This window comes from Castor canadensis, chromosome 8 (genome assembly GCF_047511655.1).
Source record: "Castor canadensis chromosome 8, mCasCan1.hap1v2, whole genome shotgun sequence".
In the NCBI taxonomy this organism is placed as follows: Eukaryota; Metazoa; Chordata; class Mammalia; order Rodentia; family Castoridae; genus Castor; species Castor canadensis.
This window is the reverse complement of record NC_133393.1, coordinates 17,020,296-17,034,115: the sequence shown is the minus strand read 5'-3', so window position 1 is coordinate 17,034,115 and position 13,820 is coordinate 17,020,296. Positions and strand designations below refer to the sequence as shown.

At 44.1% G+C, this 13,820-nt stretch overlaps 1 protein-coding gene across 3 annotated transcripts in view; it reads right to left on the bottom strand.

Annotated features, from left to right (window-relative positions):
• Nucleotides 1-13,820, bottom strand: part of Kif6 (kinesin family member 6) — a 359,724-nt gene that overhangs the window by 43,412 nt on the left and 302,492 nt on the right. For all 3 annotated transcript variants that reach the window (XM_074082264.1, XM_074082263.1, XM_074082265.1), the window contains one exon: nt 1,896-1,946. In XM_074082264.1, the coding sequence (XP_073938365.1) occupies nt 1,896-1,946 (51 nt within the window). The remainder of the gene's footprint in view (nt 1-1,895; nt 1,947-13,820) is intronic.

Genomic DNA, 13,820 nt, shown 5'->3' with positions numbered 1-13,820 from the left:
ACTCTGTTAGTTTTGTTGGAGCCCTTGTCCTAGCCTTCAGCCCAAACACCAGCCAGCAGGATTAGGGGGGAGGCAGGAAATGGCTCCATAAACAATCTGCAGTGTTGACATGTCTTTTGATGAGAAGAACCTCTATCTGCAATGTGGTCGGGAGGACCACAGACACCAGACAACCTCCTAAGGAGTTTAGATGGCAACATGGCATGTGATCTCAAAATGGCAGCTGGGAGATGTTAACACGTCTTTTCTTATTGGGATAGTGTGCTTTTACAATAAATAGGTATTTCAAATGCTCTTAATTAGACTTCCAGCCCAAGTGCTTTCCATTTGAAGGCTGCTGATTGCTCCAGGCAAACTGGGCCTGCTGACCCTGACACCTGCTGCCATGCAGAGGAAGGCTCCCAGGGAGTCGGATGAAGGAATGAAGGCACAAATTGCAATGGAGGACATTCAGTGAAATCCCAAAGGCCCAGGGAATGCCTGCCCCCACTGGATGGACCAGCGTGGGAGGCTCCAGGCTGGAGAGAAGGGAATATGGCATTCCCCTTGCTCTGAGAACATGGAAATGGCTTCCCAGGCTGGGGACTAAAACTGCTCCTGGGGCTGAGTGGCATTTTCACATCATTGTCTCCAATGAGTCAGCATCATGAAGGCTAGAGAAGAGGCCTAACTGTTTGAGGGCTAGATGGCAGCCCTTGGGGAGACTCCACATCCAGTGACCTGCTCAGGGTAAGCAGAGGGCAGAAGACTAGGGCTTAGAAGTCAACTTGCATGTCTTCCCAACAGAACCATTTTTCCTTCCTGACACTAGCTTGATGGATTAGGTTCTCCTTGCTGGAGAAGGTGCCTGGCAGAATCCCAGCTCCGAGTGTACCAAGTCCCTGGCGATGAAGGACAGGCATGGTATCCCTCATTCCCAGAGCCAGCAGTAGGAAGTGTAGAGCTCCAGGCAGAGAGTCTTGGGGTTGCTTGTGCTAAGATTCTGACATAATCAGTTATTCTTTCATATGATCCTTTTATTACTGAAACTGAAAAATCAGCCCTTCTAATAATTCCTAATAAAGCTAGGCAAATGGGTCATTCCCATGATGGTAGGGAACTCTTCTCTCCTGTTGACCCTGAGGTGAGGTCATGGCAGGGTCCAGGCTTTCTCAGGGGAGAATACAAATGGTTGGGCCTGGCTAGCTGGGAAGGAAGGGAAGTAAGTCTGCCCGGGATACCTGCGTCATTGGCCTTCTGGAAAGCTACTGTCCTCCCAGGTGGTTTCTATGCATCACGTATCAAAAGGGGGCATTTGCTGCAGATGTCCACCACTGAAAAGGTATGGAGGGCATCCTGGAATGGGAGCCTGCTGGTTTGGGTGTTTGTGCCGAAGTGGACCAGTCATCCTGTGGGAAGTAACAGCCTGAGAGCAAAGAGCACCAAAGTGGGGCTCAGGGAGAGCTGGGGTCAAATCCTGTTGCAGCACTCACTGGCCATGTGGCCATGGACAAGTTTCCTCCTTCTGGCAATGCACTGACCTTTCTGGACTAAAGATGGAAAGACACAGTTCATGTGAGGCTGTGTGCAGAGGTGGGGTCCGTTTCAATCGTTAGTGGTTATGTTAGCAGTAGCTTTAGCAGGCCAAGGTAGCACCTTCAGGTGTCGGGACACAGGGTGGCTGAGGTTGGGGAATAGGTCAGGAGGACAGGGAAGCAGCAGGAAGGCAGGATGTCACGTGCCGACAGCCAGGAGTAAATAACCAGTGGGCAAACCGGTGCCCAAGGGAGGCGCACTGTCAAAGCTGCATTGATCTTAACCCTTGCTTCTCTCACCATCCTGGGCATTGAAGGAACATCTTTTGGCTAGGTCTGCTCACGTCACTGTCACCGCCCCGGGCTCTGCTTTGTACTTACCTAGAGCTACTTGCTGTATGGACCGCTGGGTGATCTCTTCCTTCAGGTGCCCTGTCAAAGACACAGAGGAAAACCACCAGTGAGCTCCCAACAGCTGGAGGAGTAGTTTGCCTGAGAAGCATGAGGCAAGCTAAAAATCAAACTAGCCAAGCAACCAAACAAAAAAGATAGAGTCAGAGAATCAAAGCAGTGCTATCCTCTTCTAGGAACAGCCTTTCCTGGCCCTGGGCTGTGTTGGATGGAAAGGCTACAAGGAGCAGGCACCAGCATATCAATGCAAATACACATTTCACCTTTGGATCCAATCATCTTACGGTTTAATTATCTTAGTCTATCACTCATAACCTTTGCTAAGGCCCTACTTTCCTAAATAGGTCTGTCTATTATTAATGAAAGGAAAAGAGAACTTGATATCTTCTAGGGACACTTTTAAATCCGTTTCCCTCAAGCTGTATGAAACTGTGCCAAATTAAAAAAATACAGTGCTTTTAGTTGACAATAATCTTAATGGTTGATCACTTGGTATGAAACTCATACAATTCTAGGTTGTATTAATAAAGTCATTGTGTGGATCATGGGAGGTGATAATACTTTCACTGCAGTGATGAGACCACAGTCGGTATTTGTCCCGGGAGTTTCCTTCATAAGAAACATGAGGAAAAAAAAAAAAAGAAGTATTAGCAAAATGGAAAATATTCAAAAGATAGTGACTGGGATGGTGATAGTCATGTCATATGAGAAGTATTTTAGGTAGAGAAGAAAAGACTTGGAGGGAGAGAAGTTGTCTGGATAACGACTGTCTATGGATCTCTGAATGTTGTCATATGAATGAGAAAACAGATTTATTTTGTCTTACTTCTGAGAGCAGAAGTCAAGTCAAAGAAAGGGGCTCAATATGAGAAAGAAACAGCTTACAAGGAGAACTGTCTCAAAGTGGATTAAGTTGTCTCAAAAATGAACTGAAAAATTCAGGCACAGCAGGGAGCCCCTTCCTGAGTGCTCCAGCAGAAGCCGGGTGACCATCTGTTGGGCTTTAGAGTGAGAATTTCTGCCTTGGGTAGGATTTGGGATGCAGTGACCTCCAGGGTGCCTCCGTCTCTAAATCCCATGATTTCGTGCTTGAGGGATGGGAGAAACAGCAGCCCTGGGGCTTGTTTATGTCCCAGGGCTCAGCACACTTGTTAAAATGTCAGTGCTGTCTGTATTGTGAGTCCCATGTGGAGTGTGATCAGGTCCCTGGGGAGGCCTGAGCTTCACTGCTCCCTTGTCTAATGGATTTCTTTCCTCACAAAAAGTACATTCTACACTGCCAAGGTGAAGACTAGTAGGCAATGAAGTGGTCACAGGAGACCTTGTCACTCAAGAAAATTCCACAGCACTTCTCTAATGTTATATTGGGAAGGATGGCAGAGGTCATTCAGTTTCACTTCCCACCCAATTAAGAATTTCTTTCTATAGAATGAAGCGGTATTTCCCTAACTTATATGAATCCAGGCTGTTCCACAGATGAAGCTTCATGGAAGGAATTACTCATGTGGAATTAATACCTGTTTCTCTGTGACTTTCAATTGTTATCTGCTCTGTTCTCAGAACCAGAGACAGAGCCAGGACAGTCCTTCACACATATGAGGAACTACACTTCCTTGGCTTCAACTTGCTCTCTCTGGGTTAAACATCACCAGTCCAGGCCCCTGCCTCAAGGTGGTGGGCTCCCCTATCATCTAGGGGAGGTTCTGGGGCATCTGCATGTCTTCTTATTGCCTGCTTTGTGTCCCACTAAAGAGGATATGCACAGAGAGGGAGCCAAGAATGGGCCTAAGCAATAATTGCACCCCAATTCTAAGTGGGGAAGGGGGACTTTAGGAGTGTGTTGAGAGGGAGTTGGGAAGCAGAAACCTGACCTGATGGTGGGTACTGGTGAGGCTAGAGTCAGCAGGAGAATGACCAGACACCTGGTCAGCCTCAGCCACAGCTGGGACCCCCCTCACTATGTCATATGACCCTTAATGCCCTGGTCAATGGAGTAAAGAAGCTGGGGGTACAGGCTGTTGCTGACTGAGACTCTAATCTGCACCAAACATTACTGAATTGAGTTTTCAAAGAGCATAGCGCACGGATGCTTCAAATAAAGAAGACATGGCCGTGACCAGTACAGCATGCCATGTAGAAAGTCCTCTCCGCCTGGGAGAGGGCATTTAAGGGCTTTCTCGTCTCAACCATAGGGAAAGCCAATGATGTCTCCCTTGGTGCTTTGCCTGTGTCATGAGTACCTGGCATAGGTAGGTGCCTTATACCACGAGCCTCACACATGCCCAGGAGCCATCTTCCTCATGAGCCCGAATGAGGGCTTGTTCCTTTAGAGCATGTACTGGGCTGGATTCCTCCCTGGAAAACTACCTCCTAGATAATGGGCCTCCCAACCTTATGCCTTACTGCAACAGGTGTTCAACACAGCACATCACAGCTTCCCTACTCTTATTGGAATGACTCCTTCTCCAAACCCCAGGCAAGCTTTTTTTGGAATGAGAGGGTTAATATTCTCCCATAGTCCCTGGCTTACTCATATAAACAAAGAGGGGGATTTTTTACCAGGACTGAGAGTTCTATAAATTTCATAAACACAAAATCTTACTCTTAGAATGTTGAAGCATCCCTAGGGCACAAAAGGTGGGTCTTTATAATGTTACGTACTGATGAAAATTGTTGGAAAAATGTAGTTAGTGATGCTCAGTTTTGGCTAATTGACTAACATCCTCCACCATATGGCAATATTTTTTGAGATATCCCCAAACAAGCTTCTACAAATAGCTTTATGGCTGATACTGAATTGCATTTTTCAGCAGAGCCGTTCTTCATGTGAAGATAACAGTCACTGAAATCTGCCGGATCTTGCAGCTCCCCAGGTTTTGGCAAAAGAAAGAGTTGAGGGGGCTTGCAGAATTCACTCAGCATGCAGCTTGCTGTCATTACCACAGTGATAAATTTGCTGGTTTTGGCTAGATTCCTGGACACATCTCCATCCAGAGGTATGGAAAAGAGATGAAACGGAAACAGAGAACACCCAGCCTGAGGCAGGGAGACAGTTTGGGAGGGAAGCAGGGAGCCCAGATTGGGGTGAAAACCAAAGGAGCAGGGGAGGGAAGAAAGACTGTGCTCATAGGAGAACGCTGGTAATTAGGACTTTTTCCTCCAGTAACTTACAACAGAATGTTATGCAGTTACAATATGTTCTTCCTCTTTCTAATTCATTAATTAATGGAGAAGGCATCAGTGGGGGCAGAGGGGGTGCACCAAGCCTGCATCCACTCATAGGAGGTTTCCAGAGGAGATGTGTGGCCTTGAGAGCAGCCATGAGCAGGGCATGTGGAATGGGTGCACTGTATGGGGTGCGTCTTCTCTGTTACCAAATGGTCTGTAGGAAAAGTGTAATCACCATGTGGAAGCAAAATGGATTTTGTAGAGTTCAGTCTTTTGGATGCAACAATTTTCCTTAAGCTAACTCCCACGGTTTTGCATGCATGTGAGTCTGAGATCACTCATTAAGTGAAAACTGCCAGGCCAGCTCGGAGGACAGTGATTCCCTTAGGATTCCCCTTCCATGGCCAGTGCAGACTGTTTCTGTGATTTCTGTGATGCTGGGCCATACTGAGGATGTTTACATTGCTACCAAGCTATACAAACTGTAGAAAACTCTATCTCAGCCTGAGAAAGTTAGTACAATACAGGAATCAGCAAATAGGTGGCTGCATGTTTTTGTTGACCTCCATCATAAATTGGTGTATTAATCTGTTTTTCATTACTGTAATGAAATACTTGAGGCAGACTAACTTTACAAATAAAAAAGTTTTTTCTTCAACCACAGTTTTTGAAGGCTGAAAGTCCAAAGATCATTTCACAGGTTCTGGTGAGGGTACCCCCTTGGCTGTGTCACCTCATGGCAGACGACAATGGTGGGAGGGAGAGTGGGAAGGAAAAAAACCACATTGCCAATCAGAAGCCAGAGAGAGGCTATGGTACCACATTCCATTCTGAGGGAATGATCCCAACAAACAAGGACCTCCCATTAGGCCTTACCTCTAAAGATCCCACCTCTAATATCACCATACTGGGGACTAAGCCTCCAACACATGAAACTCTGGGGGACACATTTATGGTGTAGCCAAACCAAACCTGAACCTGGAAAGCTTGGCTCTCCAACACAGCATCTTGGGCAGCTAGAACCAATCAGTGGGAGTTGGCTTTGATTTGGTGGTACGGGGGTTTGAACTTAGGGCCTCATGCTTGCTAGGTAAGGACTCTATCACTTAAGCCATGCCCTCAGCCTGGAGATGAAGCAAACATTTTTTAAAAATCCTTTTCATTATACCAGAAAATAATTACAAGGTTGGAGGTATCTGGAGTTGTGTTCAAATCTCACCTCTGCTACTTCTTAGTTGGATGGGCCATTTCAACATGTTTATGCCCCAATTTCACAATCTGAAAAACGGGAATAACTGCAATATTATTTGCTTGACCATATCTCAAGATGCTTGGGAGGAGCAAGGGAAAAACGTACCAGCACATGTGTTATTAGGGCGCTTTCAGACATACTGAAAGGATATCACGTAATTCAGATGATAGGCCTTGAAGGCAAGTTGCTAAATCAGTGGTGGAGATGAGGTTAGAGAAGGAAGTGTGGCTTAGGAAAGGCACCATCACTAGAGGTGAGGCTGAAGGAGATTCAGCAAAGAGCAGGGGTTAAGTTAAGAGGGTCTGAGAAGGTGTTCTAGGCAAAGAGAGCTGCCAGGAAAGGGTGCAGAGAAGGACAGATCAACTCTGGTTTGGGACAGCAGCTGGAGGGAAGGCTTGAGGGGAGGCATAGGGCTGGGGGGAGACTGAGTTGTGTTTACACTGGAGTCTAGGGTCCTAGGTAATTACCAGGGACTCTGGATCCAGGTCAGATCTAGTCTTCTGTTTAACTCTACCATGATAGCATTCTGAGAAACTCAAATCAATAAACACATGCAGCAGAACTGGAGTATGGGGAGAAACATAGACTGTGGTTCCTGCCTGGGGGCGGGGTTTCAAATGTGAGGTCTAATCAGTGGTTCTGAATCCAAAGTGTTGATTTCAGCTGTGATGTAGGAAGCCAGTTTCTTTGTACTCACACAGAGGACCATGAAAACCAAAATGTTAGATCCTTAAAGGCTGCTTGTGAGGCTGTTTGAAAAAATAATGGGCCTGGAATAAATTAAGCATGTAATCCTTAGATAGATTCCCAAAAAACAGAGGTACGTAAATCCTTTGAAAAGCTTAAAATCAGACAATTCATCTCTTCCTTGCTAATATATATTTCATCAGGCTTTATTCAAACTGGGTGGTATTATTTGAAAATCTGCTGAGGCAGGAAACACCTCTCCCTGCTGCATGAGTGGGTAAAATTAAAAAAGAATATCAAGAAGACATTGCTGACTCAGATTTCAAGGCATATATCTGAAGTCTGGAAGTAGGGAAGAAATGCAAAATGGCAAATGGAGCCAAAGCCTTGAGCTTGCAAGGCCTCTAGGTTCCAGAAACAGGGGGGTAACTCAAAGTGCACCGCGCAAAATGGGGGTAAGAGCTAGGCTCGTGGTGTGAAGCTGCCGGCTGTGGTGGGGCTTCCCACCACCTGTAAGAGAAAGGGCCTGAGGACGACACTGTGCTCTAGGTGCTGTTCCAGGACCTGGTTGCCACCCACTGCAAACCCCAGCAGGAGAAGAGGCATAAACCTAGCCTCCCTCCAGTTGCTAAGCCAAGCTACTCACTAGAGCAGGATCTGCCCCATCCCAGTCCTGCCATGGAGCAGCCACTCCTGTCTTTGTTAGAGCTGGTTCTGGATTTAGGGGCTTAGGCCCATCAGCCAGACAGGAATGAGTACAAAGAGAAAGAGAAATAAATAAGATGTTTTTCAGTCACCAATGAAAAACCCACCAATGGGTCAAAATACATGAATAAGTCTAGTGCTAAAAAAGAGAGTAAGGTCAGTAGTTGAGACATGAATGAGCTACAGATGAATGTAATTTTCTGAACAGGTATTTATTGATGAGGAAGCACCAAGGGCTGAGTTAATCTTCTTTGGTTTAGGGCTCACTGTCCTAATCAGTCTGGGTAAAACCTCTCCTGTAGCTACATATATGCACCTATAGGTCCACATGAATACATAGATATATTTGTATGCATGCATAAATAACGTATGAAAGTATATGCATGTATGATTTATGTAAGCACACACATATGCCCATGTAGATGTGTGCATATATGTATATGTGTGCACATGTGTATACTTTTTATCCCTAAGCCTCATGCTCTCTTTTTAGCAGGTTGCTGTTCTAATAAGTTTAATGTATATCCTTTTATTGGATATGTTCTTACAATTTGTGTAATTTTAAAGCTCTGAACTTAGTATTGTGCTACAGGTATTATTCTGTTCCATACCTATTTGTCAGTACTATGTTTTTGACATCTATTCATTTTGCTGTATGTGCATTTAGTTCTCAGTGTTTAACTGCTGCATACGTTCCATAGTGTACACCCCAACATTTTACTTCCACTTCCTGATGGTTGAACAACTGGATTGCCTTCACTCATGCTACATGAACAGTGCTATGAGGCCTTGAACAGGTACAGCCTGAGGAATTTTCTCTGCTGGGTCTCAGCATATCTGTATATTTCCTCTCAGTGCTGCTCTCCACAATCCACAATGACTGTACCAGTCCATACTCCCAAGACCAAGACAATGACGAAGGTGTTTTTTTCCCCCAGATTGGGCCTCAAACTCATAATTCTCCAGCCTCTGCCTCCCCAGTGCTGGAATGCTGGAATTCGGGTACACGCCATTATGCCTGGCTTCGAGACTTAAGGTGTGTGTGGAGGCTACTCAAAGAGACTAGAAATGGCAAATGCTTTCTTATTAAAAAGAAAGAAGAAATCATGCAATGTTAGATACAAAAACACCAGGTAGGAATGAATAGAGCATGGGTAGATAGGAAAGAAATTTAAAAATGAAAAAGTCATTGAAACAAAAACAGTGAAGGAAGTAAGGGACTAAATCCCAGCCTAGGTATATTTCAAAAGTGAATTACTGAATTGGAAGATAGTATAAAAAATTCACCCCAAGCATAGCACAGAAAGCAGAGATAAAAATGGGAAACGGGAGAGGGCAGGTAATAGCCACAGAGAAGGGACTGAGAGGTGCCATAATTTGTCCAGGAGGTGTCCTAAAGAAGGGACTGGGTGATGGTAAAGGAATAATGTCTGAAGAAATGGCAGTTGCAATTGTCCAGAACTGGAGAAGAACACGAACCCTCGGGCTAAAGTAAACTGAGCATTGAGCAAAATAAGTACAAATAAGTCCACCCTGAACCCATCACAGTGAAGCTACAGAGCCACTGTCAGCGGCTGCCAGGGCACCTGTGAAGGGACTACTTGGATGACAGCCTTGTTCTCAGTGACCACTGTAGGTGCCAGGAGCTAATGGAGGGACATAACTGTCAAAGTTTTATTCATAGTTGAGTCATCAACTGCTGGAAGGGCTCAGTTCAGATGGTCACAAGAGGACCAAAAGCATCTACACCCACAGACCCTTTCTTGATAAAGGAGCCTAACTGAGAGGCGACCCAAGGATGCAGGTGAAGTGCACGGGCTTTGGAGCCAGTGTCCCTGCTTGCACACCTGCCGCGCTACTAACTGTGCAACCTGAGGCAGATTGCAGAATGTCAGTGTGCCTCAATTTCCTCACCTGAATAATGGAGACAACAGTATCTGTTGTGAGGACTGAATTAGGTCTCAACTATGTAAGTGTCCAAGTTTTGTAATGATCAGCAGGAAGAAAAATAAAGAGAAAGATATGGGATAAAAGAAACAGTGGTGAGCATAAAATATGAATAAAATATTTAAGTAATAGTATTTAACTACTGACCATGAAAAATTATTTGTGTGTGAAAAACAAACTTTTTAGTGATTTTATTAGCATAGAATAGTTGTACAGGGGGATACATTGTGATATTTACAGATGTGTTTAAAATATATCTTAGCTTGATTTATCCCCTCCATCGTCCTCCCTCTCCTCCTTCCCCCCTTCTTTGAATAATTTCAACAGGTTTCAATCTTCTATTTTCACATGTGGATACAAAACACATCCACCATATACACCCTCACTCCCCCTTTCCTTGCGCCCACCCTCTCCTATTGATCCCCACTCCCAGAAATTATTTATTTTTCCCTCCTGCCCTTCATTTTTAAAATTAAGTGTATATTGATAGTCCAGGTCTGAATATATTCTGCTTTAGCCAAATTACTTCCATCCCCCTGTTACTTACTCATTCTCTATCACCATGTTCCCCTAATAGTCACCAGCTCACTGTGCAGTGCATTATATTATAGTCATATATAAATGTGTTGTTTCAATAGTTTTCATTCTCTAACATTTTCTTTATCTCTCTCACCTCCCATAGATCCCTCAGGCAGACTCACTAATATAATTTTGTTCTCTCTCTCACTATGTGTGTGTGTATATGTGTATATATATATATATATGAACATAGCTGTTTCTATATATACATTTAACTTAAAGGTCTAGCTTCCACATATGAGAGAAAACATGTGCCCTTTGATTTTTTTGAGCCTGGATTACTTCACTAACATGAAGTTTTCCAGTTCCATCCATTTACCTGCAAACAACATAACTTCATTCTTCTTTATGACTGAATAAAACTCCATTGTGTATGGATACCATATTTGCTTAATCCATTCGTCAGTTGTGGGACATATGGGCTGCTTCAAAAGCTTAGCTGTTGTAAATAGTGCTGCAGTGAACATGGATGTGCAAGTGGCTCTATCACATCCAGGAGTACATTCCTTCAGATATATGCCTAGGAGTGGTATCTGTGAATCATACCATAGTTCTATTTTTAGTTTTTTGAGGGACCACCATATTGCTTTTCACAGCCATAGCAGTTGCACCAACTTACATTCCCACCAACACGTACAAGTGTTCCTTCCCCCACATCCTCACCAGCATTTGTTGTTGTTTGTGTTATTGATGATAGGCATTTTGACTGGGGTGAGGTGGAATCTCAATGTAGTTTTGATTTGCATTTCCTTTATGGCCCAGGGCGCTGAGCATTTCTTTGTATGTTTATTGGCCATTTGTGCGTCCTCTTTTGAGAATCATCTTTTTCAGGTCATTTGCCCATTTATTCAGTGGGTTGTTGATTCTTTGAGAGGTTAGTTTTTTGAGCTCCCTGTGTATTTTGGCTATTAATCCCTTGTCAGAAATACAGCTGGCAAAGATTTTCTCCCATTCTGTAAGCTATCTCTTCAGTCTGGCGACTGTTTGATTTGCTGTGCAGAAGCTGTTTAGTTTCATGCAGTCCCATTTGTCAATACTTTCTCTTAATTGCTGAGCTATTGGAGTTCCATTCATAAAGTTATTACCTATGCCTATGTTGTCCAGTGTGTTTCCTATTTTTTCCTGGATTAATTTCACTGGAAAACTAAAACTTTAAGCAATAATAACAAGATGGAGATGATGTGGTAGGATGTTCAATGGGGAGTTAAAACAAACTATGACCTTGGATGTGGTTGAGAGGAGGATACACTTGGAATAAGGACAGATGTTGTTATATTTGCTTTTTGACTCTGGAAGAATAAAAATATATACTGTGGCAGCCAAATCAATATAAGATCAGAAAAAAGACAGGATGGAGTTGCAGGGAGGGAATGCCAAATTTTAACAATTCTACAGAAGGCAAGAAAGGCAAAAAGAGGAAGCAAAGAAATAAATGCAGGAGGGCTGATAGAGTGGCTCAAGTTGTACAGCACCTGCCTAGCAAGTGTGAGGCTCTGAGTTCAAAACCCCAGTACCACACACAAAAAAAAAAAGAAAGAAAGAAAGAAAGAAATGAAGGAAATAAAGAACACTGCGTTTGGTAAAAGAGAATATATATTTATATGCCTGTGTAATTCTGTGTGTGCACTTGCTCCTGTGGGTATATATGTGAGCACGTGAGCACAGAGGTTCTGTGGATAGAGATCTACAAAACCGTTATGGGAGGTGACTGAGGCAGGGAGGGTGGAAGATGGGTTAGGCAGGAGAAGTGAAGAGGAAGTCAGGCAAGATTAAAAAAAAAAAGGAAATTGTACTTTAATAAGTGTGTATGATTTATAGATTATTTTAGAGTGTATTTGTATATATTTATAAAAATAAATTGAAATTCAAAAGCCCACTGCTATATACTTGTCAAGGGAGGACTGTGATGTTCAAGCAAAATTGTGCTTGGGCACCTGCCATGCATATGATATCATCTGTCATGTGTGATGACAGGATATATCCATAACCCAAGCCTTAGTGACAGGGATGGTGAGGCGGGGGGAGCAGAGGAGCGTTCAGCATCTGAAGATTTGGCAGCGCTGTTATTCTCGGGTAGGCTGACTGAGCAGGGGTGAGACTGGAGAGAGCCAGAGGGTGCCCAGGACAGCAGCAGCTACTTAGGGACTTCTGCTGGCCTGGGGTAGGTGGTGGGAGGCTTCTGGGAAACCTTGGGTTCCTGTTGGGTTTGGAAGGAAGTGTGTTCCCTGGTTCCTACAAGAGGAGGTCCAGACATAGAACACAGGGCGCAGGAGCAGAAATGCTTTCAAGGCCCGGCAAATGGTTTTCCGCCTTCTTGTTCTAAAAGGACATTTTAATTTTCCAGAACTCAAGATTCTTCCATTTAGTCTGCCAACCATCATCTTTGATAACATAATTAAGTCACAGAGTGAGGAAAACTCAGCTCATTCTAAAAAATATCAATAATTTCAAGAAAAACATCATTGGAACTCGACAGTTTCCTCCCACAGGAATTTTCCAAGAGCGTCTCATCACCTTGGCCCTGCTGTGCGGAGGAGGATGCATCCCATAATTGATGAGCACTTCAGCCTGGGATGAAAACGCCAGACAGCAGTCTGAGTTTCCAAGACAGCTCTTTTCTTATTATAAGGCCAGTATACAATGGTCACATTTAGGGGATGCTCTCATTTGTAAAAAATGACCAAATTATACCATGTCTGGGAGACAGTTTCTTTTCCTGTGATATATTCATTTGGGCTACCAAGTAATCATAATAATCACACAAGATTAATGCATTCTGTCTGAAGCTTAGGCATTTGGCTATTGTATACACCTAATTAAGCTAAGGAGCTTATCGATGTCACTATTCCAGTATGTGATAATATTCCATAAACATATTCAGAGAATTAAGGTAAATAAGCACATTTGTTAAAAGCTCAAACTAATGTGGAGACACGAGTAGGTAAGCATCAGGAAAATTTTCAACTTGGCAAGCAGCACGAATTGTTAAGTACCTAGCATCTCAGGGCGCTTAGGGGTTGGGATTGTGTTGGGATCCATTCCAGAGATGTTACTTTAGATGTTTGGGAGTTCTTATCTCAGCAAGGGCGGGGGCAGCCAGCTTCCAAGGCCTGGAGGAGCAGTTATAGATCACAATCGTCTTCCGTTTGAAGGCGTGCCTCTGCTTGCTGGGGTTCTGTCTGTGCCCAGGGCAGGGCCAGTGCAGCCGTGGCCTCTGACTTCCTTCTGTGCATCCCCAAAGGTAGAGCAGAGGACACTCGCAGGGGTGCCTGGGAGCCTTGAAGGTCATCTGCTCCAGTGTGGGCGGGGCAGGTGTATTTCCCCTGTTTTCCATCTCCCCCTACTCATGCTAGAGGGTAATGTGTTAGACAGCCCTCCCTAATGGTAGAGGTAGAGGGTAGGGTTCACTTGAAGGGTACAAAATCAACCCCGAGCACTAAGATGTGTGATTTTGCAAATGTATATAGTTTTACAAACTAGGATTAAAACCAGAAATCAGCCAGTTTTACACTGGTCTTTGAAATACTTAATACACTCTTAAAAGCTAGTGCTTTTAA